This window comes from Bos indicus x Bos taurus, chromosome 10, assembly GCF_003369695.1.
Source record: "Bos indicus x Bos taurus breed Angus x Brahman F1 hybrid chromosome 10, Bos_hybrid_MaternalHap_v2.0, whole genome shotgun sequence".
Classification (NCBI taxonomy): Eukaryota; Metazoa; Chordata; class Mammalia; order Artiodactyla; family Bovidae; genus Bos; species Bos indicus x Bos taurus.
Genome location: NC_040085.1, coordinates 78,919,701 through 78,940,503, shown reverse-complemented (window position 1 = coordinate 78,940,503; position 20,803 = coordinate 78,919,701). Strand labels below are relative to the sequence as shown.

The following is a 20,803-nucleotide window of genomic DNA, read 5'->3' as shown; positions in this document are numbered from 1 at the left end:
GGGAGCCCATTTGGGCAAAAAAGCCCAGGAGGTGTGGGTATCAGGAGCAGGAGCCCGGGGACTGCCATGTCTTATACTGGGCACTGTGCTTTTAGAAGGACATTAACCAAGTGGCATAACCAATAGTAGCCACTGGTATCAAGCCCTGTCTGCTAGTGCATCCCATTTATGCCAGGCAGAGCACCTAGAAGCTTCTGCATGCATGGTTTTACTCAGTCTGCACCACAGACTGGCTGTTAGGTGATTTCTATTATTAGATCCCATTTCACACTTTCACAAGTGTGGAGAGTGAGGCTCAGAGGCTAAGCAGCATGGCTAGTAAGTGGCAAAAGCAGGACAGGCAGCCAGCTCTGAGTGCCTGCAGAGACGGTGGGTGGACGACCTCACGCTTTCCAGCTGCTCAGAACAGCCCCCCGCAGTGCTCCCAGGCCTATCCCACCCTCCTACCGCGGCTCCCTCCTTGCCCTGCAGGCTCCGACCAGTGGAAGATGGCTGAGAGGAAGCTATTCAACAAGGGCATTGCCATCTACAAGAAGGACTTCTTTCTGGTGCAGAAACTGGTGAGCTGGGGCTCTGTTTCAGGGGCAAGAGAAGGGCAGGAGCCCCCTGCAGGATTTGGGGGCTCCCTTTGCTAAAGAATCTGCCTGCAGTGCAGGAGGCCAGGGTTCGATCCCTGGGTGGGAAGATCCCCTGGAGAAGGAAATGGCAACCCACTCCAGTATTCTTGCCTGGAGAATCCCCATGGACAGAGGAGCTTGGCAGGCTACAGTCCATGGGGTCGCAGAGTCGGACACGATTTAGTGACTAAACCACCACCACCATCTGTTGGGGGAGGAGCAGCCTGCAATTACTTCCCAAGCCCTCTTAAAAAAGTTAGGTCAATGCCACTTAATAGCTTCAGAGACATTTTTCTAAACAAAACAAGAAGGGATATGATCAGACCTTTTTCCCCCCTTGGTTCTAAGCCCCTTCCCTCATCTTAGGGTAGTGTAGCCACACCCTGAAGTCTCACTCCAGAGTGGCCTGAGTGGGCACCAGACCCAGTAGCACTGAACTTAAAATAGTGACTTGCCTAAAGGGAAAGAGGAAGAAGAGGAGGGTTGCAGGCGGAGGAGAGCCATCCCGAGGCGCTGGAGTACTTCAAAGGCCGCAGTTAGTATGTGGGAGGAGAGGTCACCCTGAGAGCAGGGGCACCAGAGCTACAAGTGACTGGGGGGCCTCTGCCCACTTCCTGTCAGGCTGGGGCGGCCTGGGGCTTCTTTCCAGGAACTCAGCTGACGGAGTAGAGGAGACCCAGGCCTAATTTTCCTAGATTTCTCTTGTCCTCCCGGCCCTGTGTTCTTGGTGAGAGTGTTCTGCTAATCAGAGGACTTGCGCCTTCCCACCAGCTCTATGTCACAAAGCCTGAGACAGCTGAGGGAAGACAGCTTCCCAGAGTATGCTCTTCCTCCTGGGATTGTAGGTTGTGCCAGGGACGCCCTGGGGCCTGGACCAAGTGCTGACGAGTTCTCCTCCAAGGGCCCTGTTGTGAGGACAGTCATTTGCTGGGCTCCCTGCCTGGGCAGTATTGCTGGGAAGTGCATGCCTGGGAAAACTGGCTGAGGCGCTCCTAATGCCTTAATGAACAGAACAGATCATTATGCAGGCAAACAGATGATCAGAGGGAAGTGGTAGTAAAAGTGTAAACAGGATCTAATTAATGAATCTGTGACTTGCCTATTCCTGGGAGATGAGTCATGCCTTTTCCCTGCTTATGCACAGAGGGCCCTCACTGACCCCTTGGGCTCTGTGGGTAGAACCCTCCAGTTCCCAGTGCAGCCCAGAAACCGGCTGAGCTGTCTGAAAGCCTGGGGAGAAAGGGTAGACTCAGAGAAAACACTCTGCTCTGGGCAGCGGGGGTGAGGGAAGTAGTCCAGAAACCAAACCCAGTGGCCGAAGGGATTTGTGAAACGGGAGGGCTAGGGTTGCAGAGCTTGGGAGGATCATTTGGTCTCACCCCACTCACTACCTGCCAAGAGACTTGCCTCAGGCCACATAGCCATTCAGTGGCAGAGTTAGAACAAGACTTAACCTCCTGCTTCCTCTGCAGGTTTTCCAGGGCTTTCATGTCAGTCTCCCCCGAGTTCCTCCCCGACATCAGGGAGTTTGACGGTTCTGTTCTCACTGCTCCTTGAAGAAGAATGAAACCCTAAGCCTGGATTAATGTAGAGAGGCCGTGTAACTGGGCCTAGCCTGGCTTTGAATGTGAATGGTGCCCAGACTTTTTCCCCTTTAACTTTACATTTTGAAAAATCTCAAGCTTACAGAAAAATGCAAAGAACAGTATGATGACCAGCCATATATGTCAGATTTACCAGTTGTTAACATTCGCCACACTCGCTCTCTGTGTCCATAGATAAACTCACATACACATGTGTTCTCTGTTTTAACTGATCATTAAAAGTTACAGCATGACATTTGACCTAAATATTTCTGAAACGTATTCTCCTGCAAAACCAAAGTACCATTATCACACCCAAGAAATTTAAACTGACCTAATACTACTCTCTAATACGTCATCCATATTCAAATCTCCCCAGTGGCTCCATGTTGTCCTTTTTTAGCTTTATGTGAAAAAAAATGGTAAAGTGTTGGTTAATTGACTTGGTCAGTGGTTTGTGCGCAGCAGACATTGGAGACATGCTCGTATTTCCTGGGTTTACTGGATTTAGTGTTCACTAAAGTTAAGGGGGGCCATGCAGGAATGAGAAAGGCTGCAGTGCCACCGGGCAGGTGAGCTGAGCCAGGAACTCTGACCTCAGTTTTGGCTTCAAACCAGATCCAGACCAAGACCGTGGCCCAGTGCGTGGAGTTCTACTACACCTACAAGAAGCAGGTGAAGATCGGCCGCAATGGGACGCTAACCTTTGGGGATGTGGATACGAGTGATGAAAAGTCGGCCCAGGAAGAGGTTGAAGTGGATATTAAGGTGACTCCCTTCCCAGCTTCAGCTGCTTAGGCTGAGCTGGGAGCCTGAGCCCAAGCTCTCCAGGACTCCCTGGAGTGGGGAGAGAGAGGAAGGCAGTGCCCCTGACAGCCCAGGGAGTTGATGTTCTAGGCACTGGCCCTGGACCTTTGGGTTGCCCTTTCTACCTGCCAGTGTCGTTGTAATGATACACTGTGTTGATGCAGAACATTGGGGATATTTCCCACTGTTCATACCAGCATCAGTTTCTTGTCCTCTCTTAGCAGACCTCTGACACCGTTCCCTCAACTTTAATCATTCTTGTGTCACTTGTATGAATTCTGCTCTATCTGCATCCTACCACATGTCACCATTAATACTTTTGTCATGTCCACACACCATTTGTGCTAGTACTTATTTTTCTTTAAATCAACTCTAAAGGGAAGCTTTATATCACAACCATAAATAGAAAACCAGTGCTCTTTGTCACAGAAGGTACTGGTAAAAATATTTATATATATGAAAACCAAACAATGTTATGAAATTCTAGGCAGGTATTACCACCTGCCAAACCTCTGAGATGAGGCCTAACCTCTCCTTGTTAAGTCTAAAGAAGTATAAAAGACACATTAACGCCAATTTGAGGCTTTGTCCTTGACATAATCAGGGTTGAAAGAGAACTGAAAAGAGAATGTTATTCAATTCTGTAAAAAGAGAATGTTATTTAATCCTGTGTCCATGCATCCACCTAATATCATCTTGGGGTCATAAGTCCACACGTAGTGACATGCTGCTTTAAGACAGGGAGTGATTTAGTTCCCATTTTTGCAGATGGGAAGAGGGTAGAGAGACAGAAAACATTACAAAGATAGTTTAGAATGGAGCTCAAAGTGGCACCTGGCCCCACCAGGCCACCCTACCCCAAGAATCCCTCTTGGATATACCCAAGAAGACAGGTGGCCTGTGGGGTGGGACGGGCAGGTTCCCTCCATGCCCCAGCCCCACCTCAAGTGCTTGGTCTCATTCTGAGGGCTCCCAGGCCCTCAAGCCTCTCCTCTTACAGGCAGACTAGCTGTGGAAGGGTGTAAGGTCATAGCACAGGAGGCTGTGCTGGGCCAAGCAATGCAGGCAGGATTAGCCGGGGCTTGTGAGCCCCTCGCTGGATCAGACTTAGTGTATATGACTGTGTGACCGCACTGTGGGCTCACTCCCCTGTTCTCGTCCCCCATAGACTTCCCAGAAGTTCCCAAGGGTGCCTCCTCCCAGAAGAGAGTCCCCAAATGAAGAGAGGCTAGAGCCCAAGAAGGAAGAAAAAGAGACCAGAAAGGAGGGGGAGGAGGAGATGCCAGAGACCCAGGACAAGGGGGAGCAGGAAGAGGGGCGAGAGCGAAGCCGGCGGGCAGCGGCTGTCAAAGCCACACAGACACTACAGGCCAATGAGTCGGTAAGTGTGGCCTTCCCTGGGGGAGCCCAGGACCAAGGAGGATGGCTGGAGCTGGGCCTGGGGGTGTGGGAGGGAGGGCAGAACAGGAACATGACGATGATTGTCATCATCGTGGCAAGAAGTGCACTAAATATTTTACGCTGTTAACTCATTTAATCCTCATAAACCCAGGTAGTAGGTACTGTCATCATTCCCATTTTACAGATGAGACTGAGGCCCAAGATAAGATAGCTAGTAGGCAGCCTGACTCCAGAATCTGCTACTAATTTTATACTATCCTGCTTCTATATCTGAGACACAGAGGAAAGAGACTTTGTGAAAATCCAGAAGGTGTGTGGGAGGGTTGGGAAGCACTCCTGACTTATAGTTCAAACAGGGCTCCCCCTAAGAGAGCTGCGTCCTTGACAAAAGTGTCTGAAATGGAGCTGAGACAACGGGAATAACAATAATGGTGCCTCATTCATGTCTGCAAAGTGCTTTCCTGTTCATCATCTCATTCATTCCTCATAATAACCCCATACAGTGTTGACGCCCACCTTGCAGATGGAGGAAACTGGGTTCAGAGATGCTAAATGACTTTAGTACAGTGTTTTGTCCACAACATCACAGACTCAGAAGCAAGACACACTGGCCAGAGCTGTTCCTGGCCCCACAAAAGACAGGGAGAGGGCCCCACAAGAGACAGACCCCTGGGAAGGCTTTGCTGGCAAACTAGTATGAGAGTCTTTGTTAGTTTAACTTGTATACTTACACACTTGCAGGAAACCCCACTCCCAAACTGTAGACACAGTGGTTTGCTCCCTTCTGAGCCTTGGTAGCACTCCTCTAAGAGCTGTTCTTTATATACACACTCCACTGAGTTCTGCTGAACTTTTATGAATGCTTTTCTATGGGGTTTGATCCAGTGCATGCACGTGTGACTTCTAATGGACATCTGGGTCTCTCATATCCCAAGGTCCATGGTTCGCATACCCTGAGCAGCACCTCTCCAGGTCTACACCAGGTGTCTTGTGCTCTGTGTTACCTGCTTGGCATTTCCCATGGTGGCCCCTATTGTCATGAGCTAGCTGCCTGTGTGTCTGTCCCTTCAGACTGAGTTCTCTGGTGGCAGGGCCTTCTGTCCCCTCTATACCCTCTGAGTGACCTGACATGTTACATAGATTTGAAGATCATTTATGGAATAATGTCACAGACGAAATACTGAAAACGTGAAGCCATGTCATTAATTAAGCAAGACCCCTGTCAGATGCATCAGGAAGTCCTATCTTATAGAGCTAGGGCTGTCCCACCAAACTACTGTACCAGCAATTTGTAAAAACGGAGCTGGTCAAAGATGGATTGGGCTTCCAAAAAGACACTGAGTGCCTTGTCATTGGAAAGATTCAAGAGCATGCTAGGAGGCCACTGTGCAGGAGTGCGTGATCTTTACAAGCCTGCTGTTTGCTGATGTTCCAGAATTTGGGATTCTCATTTCCCTAAATCTCTCACCTCTCCTCTTTTGACTCTCTCCAGGCCAATGACATCCTCATCCTCCGAAGCCACGAGTCCAACGCCCCTGGATCTGCGGGTGGCCAGGCCTCAGAGAAGCCAAGGGAGGGGCCAGGAAAGTCACGAAGGGCACTACCTTTTTCAGAGAAGAAGAAAAAAACAGAGACTTTTAATAAGACCCAGAATCAGGAGAACACTTTCCCTTGTAAAAAATGCGGCAGGTAAGACGGCAGGCCCAGTCTCCACCGGAACCTGGCGGGTTGGCTGAGGTTGGAGGAGGGGCGGGCGGCCATTCCTACAGAGAAGTAGGAGGAGTCACAGCTTGCGCCTCGTCTCCTGATTGGCTCAGGGGGTTTCCAGGGCAGTGACGTCGCTAGGCAGCTTTTAGAAGAGGAATGATGTCACTGAATCGGTAGCCTTTGTTGGAGGGTGGGGCTAGGCCACGTGGCTCCTGGCAAGCCAGAAGGGCCAGGGAGCCCCTACTGCACGCACGCACGCACGCACGCACGCACGCACGCACACACACACACACACACACACACACACACACACACACACACGCAAGTGCTCACACACACACTCAGACACGTGCAAGTGCTCACACACACAGACACACACACACACTCAAACAGACACGTGCAAGTGCTCTAGCCCTATGGTCTCAGTGGGGGAGACAGACCTGACTGGAGCCCCTCCTGTTCGGCTACAGGGTGTTTTTCAAGGTGAAGAGTCGCAGCGCCCACATGAAGAGCCACGCGGAGCAGGAGAAGAAGGCAGCTGCCCTGAGGCAGAAGGAGAAAGAGGCCGCGGCCGCTGCAGCTACTGCGGCCGCCTCCCCGCACCAGCCGGCCCTGCGGGAGGAGAGCGGTGCGGGCGAGAGAGGCTGAGGCCTGGAGCTCCGGAGCCTGCGGAGGGAGAGATCGCGCGGACTTGTCTCTGCAAAACGAATACAATTCAATAAACGGCCCTTTTTATTTATAAAGGTCCCAGGAGCAGTGTAAAGGGCTGTAGGATCCAGTTCTCTTGCATTTGGTCTGTCGGAAGTTTTCCTCCCCGCTTTCCAGAAACTAGGAAAGTCCCTGCTCCCCCGGGCTACCCCTGGGGAGGGGCCCCAGCGCCACAATCTCAGCACGCAGCCGCTTCCGTCTTTGTTCCCCCTGCTCCCCTCGGTCACCATGGAGAGCAAAGCACAAGTGCGCCCCCTTGGCAGCATTCACCTCCCCCCAGGGGACCTGCGCAGGCCTGCCCGAAGTCCCAGAAAGGGATTCCCTGGGAAGGAGTGTGGTGGCTATCTCCGAGAGGGAGCTCAGCCTGGCTGCTCCGGTAACTGTGTCCTTATAGAGGCCACCTCCTCCCCAGGAGGGAGGCTGCCAGAACGGGGAGGGTGGCAGGGAGAGAGACCAGGACAGGTACCCATTCCTGGTCAGCCTGCCGGGGCAGGAAGGTTTTCTCGGATGTTCGGGAAAGGAGCCAGTGCTCCTTGCATGCTCTCAGCCTGCTGAAGGGAAGGGACTGTGCACAATTTGCAGAGTTGCTCCAGGGCTAGGCCTGAGGGAGCTTCTGACAGGCCTTGGCTTTTCTGGTTTCCCACCATTTTGCCAAATACCTTTAGGCCCTGGAGGCTGCTAAGGGAGCTTAGCCTAAGCCCAGCCTGCTCCTCCTTGGTGCAAGTTCCCTGCTTGCCTTTGTTCTGCCCTCGGCAGCTGCCACCTTAACCCCACCGTACCTGGTCTAGCTGATATCCACAGCTCAGCCCTCAGTTGTGCATGCTGGAGATTTCTGGATCCTTCCCTGGGAGGGGGAGGCCTCCTAGCCAGATTGGACAGGAGCCTTCATTCCTTGACTTGTGTCATTTGGGAGCTATTTATTTATTCTTAATATTTAATTTTTAACATCCTCTCAGGGACCAGGGGCTTCCTTCTTTCCAGAGGCCCAAGTGCATTTATCCCAAAACAAGGCACCTTCTTGGCACCCCCTCCCCCAACCTCGTATTTCCAAGACCCTTAAAGTCCCTTGCCCCGTTGCTCTGGAAGTTTTGCCAACAGGAATGATAGTAGCACTGAAAGCAGGTGGAAGGTGTCACCAAACCACAGGCTAGCAGGGTGAAGGGAAATCAAATGCAGTTCTTATTGCTACCTCTTCTCCCTGCTGAACATTCAAGTTGCCTGAGGGGATTGGCTGGAAGCCAGAATTCTGGTTTTGTTTCTGGCTTGAATAAGCCATATTTGGCATGGAGTCACTGAAGTGAAAGGGCTAGAAGATTCAGGAGGCCCCTTCACTTGCCAGCCCCATAGGAGGGCTGAATTATTTCTCTGATCTTTCTATTCAACTTTAGTTGTGTAAAAAGAAGTTCCAAGTGAATGCAAGTATATAACAGGTCTACATGTTAGGAAGGAGCCAAAAAGTATTCATTCTGCTATTCTTCTGAGATAGCCTAAAGGCATCATATTGGTAGCTGGGAGTGGGGAGTTTTGTTCTAAACTATGCACTATCAGGTTTTGGGGTTTGTTTGTTTTTTTTTTTTTTTGCATTCATTTCTGTATTAATATGGTTATACAGGAGCCCAGCTCTGGGAGTGACAAAATTCTCCTCCTTCCTCAACTCCTGATGACTAACTAGACCTCTAACTTCCCAGTGAGTTTCTTCCATAGGTTTCTACATGCTCAATAGCCCAAGATTGCAAAAATCTCCTATACCCTCCCAAAACAGGAAGGTAGCAAATTTAGGCTCTTTTCTAAATCACGTGTAATATGAGTGCCTTCGCAGCTTTGCCCCAAAGTGCTACTTACATTTCCCGAGGTTTTTTTCTATTTAAACTGCATTTAGTTTCAGGCCACTTTTTGGACATGTGGTAACAGAAACCTCCTTTGTCTAGAGTGATTTTCCTCTTCTAAGCTCACAGAGACAAGAGCAGGTGAATATAGATGGAGAAAATCAAGATGGTACCTCTCCGTATTAACCCCACCCAACATCGAATTTTAAATTAGGTTTATGTTTCAGAATGAATTTATATCTAGAATGCAGTGTAAAAGGTGAAATGTTTAGCGAACAGATGAAGTTGTGGCACGTGACCTGCCATAAAGTAGGTGCAGCCACAGAAGCTGGCATAGGTGTATCCTTTATGGTGCTTTCTCCCTATGAAAATGTTCGGCTTGTATTTTTTTTCTTCTACTCAAAACTCTTTGCTTTAAGAAGTTAAACAATAAACACCTTCAGCTTTATAAGGTTCTCCCCACACCATCTCACATATCCATCTCTCAGCCTCCACCTACACTCAGCTAAGGGCATGAAACTAACCTAGTGCCTGTGTTCTAGACCATCTCTGAGGTCTCTTACCCACCCACGGAGACAGTGCTTCAGCACTGTCCTCCATGCCTTCAGCCGCCCCCCTCACAGCTAAGGTACACACCCATCCTTTCTGCTGCCCACTTCCACCCTGGCACAGAGGTCGTGTGCTGCTTATGTCTAAATATGTCTATATTTAACTGCCTCAGTGACCTAACCTCTTCTCACATGCCAGATGTTAAGATGAAGGAGGAATACAACGCATATTCAAGCCTCAGCTATTTAAATGTTTTTATTGAGGCTCACTTTTCTTGGATGGTATTTATTACCATACTGGCAAACCTAACAGGAAGTATGCATATTTTTATAAAACAATTGTATGTCCTCCCCATATTTTTGCTGTGTTAATATTTGCCTCTAACAATTTGCAGCTGTTTCACCTTTTCCTCATTTGTCTCTCAGTCGAAGGCCTTGGAGGGGACAGAGCACAGGAACAGCCTTGACAGTCTGTAATTATTGTACAAATATTTTAATAGCATATAAATAAGTATATTCCTTTTATTTTGAAAAAAAAAATCAGACACTGCCTTCTGTGTGTTTGCTGCCTGTGGCACCCTTTTTTAAAAAGACTGTTACATATTAAAATAGTGTACATATATATAAATATTACCTCTTTTGCTGTACAGTTGTGATAGACCAGACTGAAGATTTTATTTTTTGTGTGCTTTTTATAAAAAAAAAAATTAACACACTAAAGAAAATCTTGCTGATGTGATTGTAATGTACCTATGTAACTTATTTACTTTTGAATGTTCTTCTGTATCTTTAAACCTTTTATTAAATAAGGTTTTAAAAATTCATAGTTGAATGCTGTGTCCTTTAGGGGAGATTTTCAACCATCTGGGATTGACGTAAATCGGCCTTGGTTTGCTTGCAAGGGATTACGTGAAATTTTTGAACCATAAGCATTCTGTTTTATCAGTCCATTGTCAATGATGCCAGGACAGGGGAAATAACACACTAGCGTTTGCTTGGCTACAAAGGTTACTTAATAGATCTAGATCTTACAAAATTTTAGAAGAAAAAGGCTCAACTCAGTGTCTGACAGGAAAACACTGCACACTTCCAGCGTTTTAGTCTTATTGGGATGAAGTTCGCGGAGGGTGCACAGTGCGATCGATTGGCTGGTACCGCATCTGTTTTTGAACAGAAAACTCCGGGAGTTGGGAGTGGACAAGGAGACCTGGCGTGCTGCAGTCCATGGGGTCGCAAAGAGTCGGAAATGACTGAGCGACTGAACTGGACTGGTTGAAGGAGCCACGTGAGTTAAGTCTTCCTTGACAGACTCATATCATTTTCAATGCACTCCAGAATTAAACTTTTAAACACAGTGCTTTGTTTAAAAAGGAAAAAAAATCTGGAAAGTGTGAAAAAGGAAATGCGCCATCAGAGAACGCTCCGCGAGTCCCTTGCTAGCACCATGGCAACCGCAGGCAGCCGGAGCGTCAGGGTCTGGAGTCTTCCAGGCCGCCGTTGCCTTGGCTACGCTCGCGCAGGCTTCGGATGCGGGGGCGGGGCGAAAGCCACTCGCCGGCCGGCCCCGCCCCTCGCTGCCGCAGTAACGCCTGGGCTGGCTGCGGGTCAGTCAGGCCGGCAGCCTCTCCGTTCCGGGTCAGCTCGCCACAGCCCACGCGCAGCCCCTGCGGCCTGCCTTCGCCGGCGCCGCCTCTAGCCTCGCTTCCGCCTCCTTCCCGCGCCTCGGCTGCTGGTGCTCAGGGTATCCGACTGTCGTCGCCGCCCAGAGGGGTGTACCTGCGCCAGTGAAGAAGCCGCTCTTGGGCTGGCCTCGCGGCGACCTCTGGACAGTCTCCCCCTGCAGGGGCGGCACAGTTCGCAGTCTGCAGAAGAGCGGCTCCTCGCGCGCCTGAAGGCCGAGCTCTGACCGCGGAAGCCGGGTTGATGCCAGGAGGGGCAGCAGCGAGTGGCCGGCGCCTGAGCTGCGGAGAACGGGCGGCCACGCCCCGGGATCACACCCCGGCGGCCTCTTCAGAGCGCGGCGTCTCCTGCCATCTCCGCCTGTCTTCCCTCCGGGCCTCTGCGCCGAGACGCGACACCCTGCCTGCAGGTGCGGGACCGGGCCCGCGGATGCCGATCGGAGACACAAGATGGCGTTGGGCGCGTGACTGAGCATCCCCCAAGTTTCGCTCCGAGGACGTGGAGGACGGACGTTGGTGGGGGCAGTGGAAGGACGAGAGCCGGATTCTGGTGTCGTTCGTTAATTGTGATTGCGTGAAGCTTGACTCCTCGGGCAAATTGCAGGGGAGTGTCCGCTGTCGTCCTAAGTCCTTTAGCACAGGGAGCCACAGTTTTGACTCGTATCTAACCCCCTGATAACCCAACTATCAGGGGCCCTTGATAGTTGGGGAAATGGCGATGACACTGTTGGAAGACTGGTGTAGAGGGATGGATGTGAATTCCCAGAGAGCCCTGCTGGTCTGGGGGATCCCGGTGAACTGCGATGAGGCTGAAATCGAAGAGACCCTCCAGGCTGCGATGCCCCAGGTGCACTATCGAGTGCTTGGGAGAATGTTCTGGAGGGAAGAGAATGCCAAAGCAGCCTTGTTAGAGCTCACTGGCACTGTGGATTACGCTGCCATCCCCAGGGAGATGCCGGGTAAAGGAGGGGTCTGGAAAGTAGTCTTTAAGCCTCCGACTTCCGACGCTGAATTTCTAGAAAGGTTGCATCTCTTCCTAGCCCGAGAGGGATGGACTGTGCAAGATGTTGCCCGTGTCCTTGGGTTTGAGAACTCCTCTCCAGCCCCAGGCCCAGATATGCCAGCAGAGATGCTAAACTATATTTTGGATAATGTTATTAAGCCTCTTATAGAGTCCATATGGTACAAGAAGCTGACGTTGTTCTCGGGGAGGGACATCCCGGGGCCTGGGGAGGAGACATTTGAGCCCTGGCTGGAACACGCTAATGAGGTCATTGAGGAGTGGCAGGTGTCTGATATAGAAAAGAGGCGGCGGTTGATGGAGAGTCTTCGAGGCCCTGCCGCTGATGTCATCCGCATCCTCAAGACCAACAACCCAGATATTACCACCGCCGAATGCCTGAAGGCACTTGAGCAGGTGTTTGGAAGCGTGGAGAGCTCCAGGGATGTGCAGGTCAGATTTCTGAACACTTACCAGAACCCGGGAGAAAAATTATCTGCTTATGTCATTCGTCTGGAGCCCCTGCTGCAGAAGGTGGTGGAGAAGGGAGCCATAGATAAAGAGAACGTGAACCAAGCCCGCCTGGAACAAGTCATTGCGGGGGCCAACCACAGCGGGGCCATCCGAAGGCAGCTATGGCTGACCGGGGCTGCGGAAGGGCCGGCCCCTAACCTCTTCCAGTTGCTTGTGCAGATCCGTGAGGAGGAGGCCAAGGAAGAGGAGGCGGCAGCTGAAGCCGCCCTCTTGCAGTTAGGCCTGGAGGGGCACTTCTGAGTCCCGAGAAAACGGACTTTAGTGCAGACCTAGATCACAGCTGCTTTTCGTGTTTCTGTGCTGTCCTGCAGGTATGTCACCTAGTGGTAAAGACTTAGTGTGATTTTCCTGGGGTAAGTCAGGCCTGCATATTGACGTTAACATTGGTAAAACCTTGCAAGCGAGCACCAGAGCTGCTGCAGTACAAGTGAGTCATGTCAGCCACAATGCCAGGGAAAGGCTTGGACAGTGCAAGTTGTCAGTGCTGCAAGCTGTCATCATGGCATCATCATCAGTTGTGAAAACCATGGGAACTCGTGACACTTCCCAGAGGTAACTGAATGTGAAATTGTGTGTTCAGAAGTTTAGTGCATGGCATGGCTCACACAGGAAGTGTTGAGTAAAAATGTGAACTGTTGTTATTACTACTCTTGTGAGTAGTTTTTGTGTTTACTGTAAATTGTTCCTGATTTATATTAATGGAAAGAAGTGTGAATTAGATATTATTCAACTTTCCAGTGCAAATTTCTCATTTTTCATCTTTAAACATCTAGATCAGTTTAACTGAGACGCGTTCTGAGGCTGTAAAAGGAGGTGTTAGAAATACTGCACTTACAGAGTTGTGTATCAAGTCTTCACTGAACAAGATAGGAATAGAACAGGGAGGTTAATATGAACCAGCTCAGTATCTATTCCCCCATTTCAAATCTTTATCATTGAAGAGTAGTTTACCTTGTTCATGCTGGTTCTCAGTTTGAAGTTATCAAATACGTGTTTATTAATAAAAATATTTTTTAAATTCTCTTGTCTTGTTTTTCTGACATGTATGAAAAATTTCAGTGTAATTAAGCTCTATGATCTTCTTAGGAAGACTTCGCCATGTCACTGAAAAAAACCCCAAACCTCAGTTCTTTTAAGTTTTATATCATACTATGTAATTTGAAGTTGCAGTACCTTTCAATATATTCAATCTTTGCATGTTTTCTACCAGAGAAGTGTTTGAAGGCAAAATCAACTAAATATTAACTTACTATAAACTAAATATTAACTTACTATAAAATGTTAGAAAATCCTGAAATGGAGTTTAGGAGGTTATCTAGCAATGCTTCCCCCGCACCCCCCATGCCCCCACCCCCTGCCGCCCTTGTAAATCTTTTTTCAGCTAAAACTGTTTCACTGCAGGAATAATAACTCATCATACTTGTATAAAATTGATGGTTCAGTATCACAGCAGTCACTTATATCAAGAGGATATAAAAAGAGAAATACAACTTAAAACATGTTTATTTGGTTCCAGAGATTCAGTGACTGAAGTTGTCCATCTTTTGAAATTCTAGTAAATCCAGAAGTGATTAAATGAACATAAGAGTTCAGTGGAGTTTTCCCATAGTAACAAGGCTAGCTGGTCTGTGTAATGATCACAAGGTAAACTTATTTATAAAGGCTGATAATTGGTATATGGTATATTTTTGTATGGGTATATTTTTCTGTACACTCATTCATGTCCTCACTTACCATGTCTGTTCCTCCATCTTCCTTTCTTCTCTCAACACACACGTCACATCTTTGACCCCCACAACACATTTGCAGACCTTAACTCACCTCCACAAGCATGTCTGCATCCCCCTCTTCCCCACTCATAACCTCCTCCTCCACTCCCACAGGCTTGGCACTGGTACACACTCTCCTCACCTCTCACAATCCTGTCTTCACACACTCACTCCCACCTTCTCACCAACATGCCATCATAAACATACACCCTCTTCCCACCATACACATATACACATATTACACTCATAACAAAAAGAAGTAATAGGTTCTTCATGTTTTTTACCCAATATGGACATACTTTATCCATATATAGGGATACACCATATCTTTTTATGGCTGCAGAATTGATTGCATTTTAGGAGGGAAAGTCATCACTTAGGATTCTCTCACTATAATTGCATATATCTACATATACATACACACATACTAATGCAATACATATATATGGCAGAAAACAATGTCAGAATTCTAGATGTTCACCCTTTATTCTAGAAAACAATGAACTGAAAATAACGTGCTATTTATGATCTGAATTAAGGTTTTCTCTTTATAGGCTCAAAATCTGCTTTATAAAGGAGGACAACAGCAAGAAACATATCCTCATAATCAAAGAACTGTGGAATAAAGAAGCAGAAACTGCAATACAGTCCCATTCTGTGACCAGAGTTACATTTGACAGCATAGAATATGTGCTGGGAAAATGTGTAATATCATTGCTATTGCTGGGTTCTTCCTGTTTCTTGTGTATCAGAAAAGAGCTAGCCAACACCAGGCCATTTCAGGCAACAAATCAAGGGCCTATCTGCCAAGCTTAACCTTGTACACTTCTGGAGATGAGGAGAGGACTAGCAATGGCCAAGTGCAGTAGTAACTTGCTGTCTCTGGAAGTGCTTCTTCCAGGATCTTAAGTCATTTGAAATGGTGCCCAGAGAACTGGGTAAGACTTACAAACCTGAGAGAGGAGTAAACTACTGAAAAATAATTTTAGCACAAAGAAATGAGTCAATCCCCCCTTCTTTTTCTCCCTCTCACTCACACACAAGCTGTGTGGAATGTCATCCAAAGACTGAATTTCTTTGGAACTGAGTATCATTGAGAGTTCACATAATTGCTCTATATTAGTTAAAACTAATGGACAGTAATCAAAAAAGATACAAATAGATTTTCTATAAAATAACACAATTTATTACTGTTTTAAAACAAGTCTCACAAAATAACATTCGGAAACTCAACATTTCTAAATAATTTAACACAATAAGTTTAGTCATAAAGTCATGCTACAAAATTCCTGCATATAAAAGATTATTACTAAAGTATTAATACATGTTAAAATGTTCTTCAGAATGGAGTTGGTTCTAGAAGCCAAAGATTCTGGAATGATGCTCATGACCATGACTGACACCCTGGGAGAAGGAGCTGCCTGTATGCATATTCTCTACAGCTACCAACTCACTGGTCTTTTGATATTGATCCCTCTAGGCAATAGCACCTCAGAGGCAGGTACCCTGCTGATCAAAAAAGCAAAGAACATCCCACCGTTGTAACATTAGCCACAACTTAATCTAGCCAACATCTAAATTAACTTTTTAAATCTAGATGTAGGAAAGATAATACTCACAAAGTTTCCATTCTGAGTAGCAGAATTCTACTTAATAAATCCCCCAGAGGGATGACTTCATGTAGCAGACATGGAAGATGACACCAACTAGGGAAATAAGGAAATCCTGACTCTGATTATGATGACACAGAACTACTGCTCCGGTGGGCTCAGAACAAGCAAGGATGAACTTTAATTCTCTAATATCCACATGCAGGCTGGGTATTTACCCATCTGCCCTTTGAGAGTACTTTTCACCAACATCCAGTTCATTTTAAAGTGCAAATCGACTGTAAAATAGCTTCCTCTCCCTCACCTCCTTGTTAAATTTGCTAGATCATAATTTGGTTGGCTGGTTCCTTCTAACCAGCCCAATATGGGAAATTAACTAGAATCCAGTTATGACTCCTCCAAATGTCAAGTGAAAATTTATCTTAGGTTAGAAAAAGGTAAGACTCAGTCTACTTGTTCATTTTCTTTCTTTGTAGTCGCTGGTTGATAATAAGGCAGGAATGGAGATATAAATGAGGGATTTCTAAAAGTTCAGTGATTTTTTAAAAAAACATACCCTTAATTTTTTTTTTTTTATTGCACTTACTTTATAGTTAAAAACACTCATGCTAAAGTGAAGATAAAGGAATATGGTCAAGTTAGCTGTGTCAGAAGCACCAGCTCTGCTGCACTGAATTTGTTTTATATTCAGTTATTTACAGACATATTAAGCAGGCCAAATAAAATGCATGCCAAAGGAACTGATTTCTGCTAAAGGATAACTTCCAATTTAACAGTTATTTTTCTCCCTTTGCCAATATTTACAACGTAAGGTCTCTGTGAACAGACAATTAGATTGCAGTTTAGACAATCAGACTACTCATGATCAATGCTTTGACACTTCCCCCCAGTTCTTTTTTTTTAAGTTAGTCACTTAATCCAACCTTTCCAGGCCCTACGCATTTTCCATTTTGTCCTAAGAAAAATCCAGCTGGAAGATTCTGGGTCACATAGACAACTACCTTCAACTCAACTTACACATCACCAACTCTGAGGATAAGTTAACTGTTAAGATTCATTTCTTACTCCTCCTCATTCTACTTGAGGCCAACTGGTAAGAGGTATCAGAAGCGTCTATTCAAGTCAAATTTTCTCTTTACACAGGAACCACATTAACATGTCTTATACCACCTCTATTTGTGGAATAGATCCAGTAACCATACCAAGTTACTGGGCAATTATGACCAGACATTCTTCTGATCACATGCAAAGTTAGTGTCTATGCCAGCTACTTTGATATATAATTACCAAATTTTATACAATATTTTTCTGTATTTAATGACTGCTACAGTCTACAAAATTTGTGCATTATTGGACAATGAATAAAGAATGAACACCTAAAGAATGATGATCTGTTTTCTACACTCAAAATGTTAAACTTCAGAGACAAAGCAAAATCTATCATAAAATTGGATTCTGTTGATAGTAAGGAGAGGTAGGTTAACACTTATTGTCCTAAGTAAGAATGCTAAACAATAAAAGTAGAGACCCTGCTGAAAAACATAAGTTGAGCCTTCCAGCCCTGAGTTTCTAATGTTACATGAAAATTATTAAAAACAGCATTACAAGGAAAACACCAGTGACCATTTCCTTCTATCCATGATTATCAAATATATCACCTCTGAAACAACTCAGGTAGCATATGACTGCTGCTGCTGCTAAATCGCTTCAGTCATGTCCGACTCTGTGCGACCACATAAACAGCAGCCCACCAGGCTCCCCCGTCCCTGGGATTCTCCAGGCAAGAACACTGGAGTGGGTTGCCATTTCCTTCTCCAATGCATGAAAATGAAAAGTGAAAGTGAAGTCTCTCAGTTGTGTCAGACTCTTCACGACTCCATGGACTGCAGCCTCCCAGGCTCCTCCATCCATGGGATTTTCCAGGCGAGAGTACTGGAGTGGGGTGCCATTGCCTTCTCCGAGCATATGACTACAGAATGAAAATAAATGGACCTTGGAAAAAGGAATGTTTCTACAAAGCACTGGTTCTTAACCAGGGGCAAATCTGTTCCCACCCTTGTGCCCCACAGGGCAGATGGCGATGTCTACAGACACTTTTGGTTGTCACAACATGGGAGAGTGTTCTACTGGCATCTAGTGTGTAAAAGCCAGAGATGCTGCTAAACATCCCCTACTACAAGGAACAGCCAGCCATACCCTGCAACACTATCCAGCGTAAAATATTAATAGTGCCAGGTTGAGAAACTCTGGTTTAAAGGAACACACTCCTATTTACAAAGAACACAAAAATCTTTCAAAACCTGACTAGGTAATACAATATAAGCTTAGAGTTAGGGAGCATAGGAAAGCTGAATTCCTCAGTAGGCTATAATAAAATTTCCTGTGAAAAATTAAAATACTGTACTGATTCCCTGGTAGCTCAGCTGGTAAAGAATCTGCCTGCAATGCAGGAGACCCTGGTTCAATCCCTGGGTCAGGAAGATTCCCTGGAGAAGGGAACAGCTACCCACTCCAGTATTCTGGCCTGGAGAATTCCAGGGACAGAGGAGCCTGGCAGGCTACAGTCCACAGGATCACAAAGAGTCAGACACAACCGTGACCTTCACTTTTCACTTTCACTGATTCCATCACTACAGGAATAGAAGAAATTGAATGATCCACTAAAATGGCATTATGTCTTAAGCAAGGAACACAGAATCCACTTCAAGTAGGTCAAATATCTAATCCTAGAAGCATAAACCAAAGGCATTTACTATCAGCTAAATTTGCAGCAGTAAAGGATGACATAAAGAATTAGTTGAAAGAATATTCTGAACTTCTTCATATACCTTATCTTTCATTTTCTAATGACATGAATTCTCGCTCTAATTCTAAGAAAAGGATGCACAGAAGTCATTCAAATATTTGCTGAGTGAAACTGAACTATAAATTGTGTGTGAAATTAACACAGAAAAGCACCTTACACTTCTCTGAGAACTACCAGTGATTAAAAGACATTAAGAAACAAGGAGATAAAGCAATTATCCTCCAATTAAAACTTTTTAAAAAAAAAGGAGAAAAAGAAAATTAGTTTCTATACTACAGAATTCAAAAAAGTCAATCATCAACAGTGTAAGCCATTTTATAAATAAATTCAATATGAAGTCATTCATTCATTCCCTATTATATTCACTTCCAGCATAACTTTTGAAAATACATCCATGCATAGCAATATGGCTTCAAACTTACTTACTAGATGAAGTGCAAAGTACAAGAAAAGATTGTCTTCCCTCTTAGTTTATGGGCCTTAAATATCACCAAGGGTAATTCTCATTGCCTATGGTTCAGAAAAAAATACTCAAAGGCTCTGAATGTATAAGCCAGTCAGAGCAAAGATTTCTTCCTATCAAACTAAGGAAGAGCATAAAGAAGCTAAAAAAGCACTAGACTTATTTAGAATTGATTGTCAAAGCAGTGGGTCCCTTTTGATCAGAGTGATTCAGAGAAATCATGTAGTTCCTACTAAAATAGCTGCAAACTTCTGAAAGCCAGGACTACTTTTGTTTCTTTGACTGGTTTTACATAAGTAAATGGGGAAATATTAATAGCAACCATTAATAATCTCTGGTTGAGGGACTTTAGGCACAATTTGGCAGAGGGCCTCTTCTTCTTTTTTGCAGTCTATCAGTGACCCAGTCACAGACTACTAGGGACTTCATCTGGATTACTGACTACCATATCTTGCATTTTCCAAAAACAAATTTTTCTTATATGATAAATTCTAAACTCTGCATCCAGCTATTGCTTTGCAGTTTTGAGGTTAAATCACCTAGTATCCTTCACAGAAGAGGCAATCCTTAAAAATATTGCCATTTGCCTGGGATTCCATAATGAAACATCTTTTCCTTCCACAACCATTTACATAATTTATTTTTAGAGCTGTTTAACTTAAACATTTCTAAAAATATACTTTGAAATACTAAATTTGACTTATTGAAAGATACCAAATCCAGTCTTTTAAGTTCTTTACCTTCACAACAATTACTTCTTTCAACGTGACAGTCAACAGACCGAAGTTATTAGGGCAAATTTTAAAAAATATGAATGGCCAACATTTAAGCTAGGAATTCAAATATAACTACTGCTTATATACATTTCCTTATTTAACAAATAAGGAACTATAAACCAAAAAAGTGTGCCTAAGATTAGGTCCACATGTGTAATAAGGCCAAAGTACAGGTCAAAGGAGTGATCATGACAGTCATTTTAACCACTGACCTGGATCACAGAACAATTGGCTGATTGTGTACAGGACTTGAGTGGACATGCAGGTCAACACAACGTAAATTCCAGTTGACAATGCGCACACTTGTGGAACAAAAGATAAGTAAATACAACATGGGCTTATAAGGCCTCCAAGGTACTCATTTTTCCTTTTTTCACTCTAACTTTTCCAATTCGACTTTGGTGTCTTGATTCTAGGGCTGCTGCTGTAATTCTAAGAGGAACTCTTCCCGAACCAAAGGCATGGCATATTTGTGCTTCTGAGTCATAAAGAGATGGACCTTCAGGAAAGATGGCCTACAGATTCAATAGTTAAGTATATATATTTAAATGTCTGGCCTAAAACAAATCTAAACAAACTGAATAAAGCAACACATTTCTTTTGTTATTAAAAATGACTGGTCTATGAAGGTTTCAGTAGATGGGGCCACACAGTATGTAACTGGGACTGAAGACAAAACCTGAAAATGTGTAGTTTCTAAAAAGAGAACTAGAATATATAAGGTTGGTGTTGTTGTGGGGGAGAGATACTGAATAGGTTTAAGAGAATAAAAGATAGGAATGAGAGGTCTAAGAACCATTTGCCCCACACAGAATCTTTAAAATAAACAACTATACAAAACTTATCTATTCTTATGACATTTAAATAAGTTAACACAAAGTGGAAAACGTAGTGTTAGTTATCTTCTTCCTCATCTTCTTTAATTACTGGGGTACCTAAAAATGAAAAAGAAAATTATTTCTGGTCATT

At 45.4% G+C, this 20,803-nt stretch overlaps 3 protein-coding genes across 8 annotated transcripts in view; 2 read left to right on the top strand and 1 right to left on the bottom strand.

Annotated features, from left to right (window-relative positions):
* ELMSAN1 (ELM2 and Myb/SANT domain containing 1) overlaps positions 1 to 10,021 on the top strand; it is a 72,688-nt gene extending 62,667 nt beyond the window's left edge. For 3 of the 5 annotated variants that reach the window (XM_027552379.1, XM_027552378.1, XM_027552380.1), the window contains exons 9-13: positions 472 to 560; positions 2,819 to 2,968; positions 4,176 to 4,388; positions 5,901 to 6,097; positions 6,586 to 10,021. In XM_027552379.1, the coding sequence (XP_027408180.1) occupies positions 472 to 560; positions 2,819 to 2,968; positions 4,176 to 4,388; positions 5,901 to 6,097; positions 6,586 to 6,763 (827 nt within the window). In that variant the 3' untranslated portion in view covers positions 6,764 to 10,021. Of the gene's footprint in view, positions 1 to 471; positions 561 to 2,818; positions 2,969 to 4,175; positions 4,389 to 5,900; positions 6,102 to 6,585 lie in introns of those variants that run through there. The other 2 variants (XM_027552381.1, XM_027552383.1) reach the window with 2 other exon arrangements.
* A 740-nt stretch (positions 10,022 to 10,761) lies between these two features.
* PNMA1 (PNMA family member 1) lies at positions 10,762 to 13,432 on the top strand. Its single transcript, XM_027552384.1, has one exon. The coding sequence runs from the start codon at positions 11,589 to 11,591 to the stop codon at positions 12,648 to 12,650; it is 1,062 nt and encodes a 353-aa protein (XP_027408185.1). The 5' UTR covers positions 10,762 to 11,588; the 3' UTR covers positions 12,651 to 13,432.
* Positions 13,433 to 15,342: 1,910 nt separating this feature from the next.
* The window catches only part of DNAL1 (dynein axonemal light chain 1), a 40,624-nt gene continuing 35,163 nt past the window's right edge, over positions 15,343 to 20,803 (bottom strand). Inside the window, exon 8 of one of the 2 annotated variants that reach the window (XM_027552387.1) lies at positions 15,343 to 20,769. In XM_027552387.1, coding sequence (XP_027408188.1) covers positions 20,729 to 20,769 — 41 coding nt within the window. In that variant the 3' untranslated portion in view covers positions 15,343 to 20,728. The remainder of the gene's footprint in view (positions 20,770 to 20,803) is intronic. The other variant, XM_027552388.1, reaches the window with a different exon arrangement.

Coding starts and splice junctions, on each gene's coding strand:
- PNMA1 (XM_027552384.1), top strand. CDS start 11,589: ATGGCGATGACACTGTTGGAAGACTGGTGTAGAGGGATGGATGTGAAT.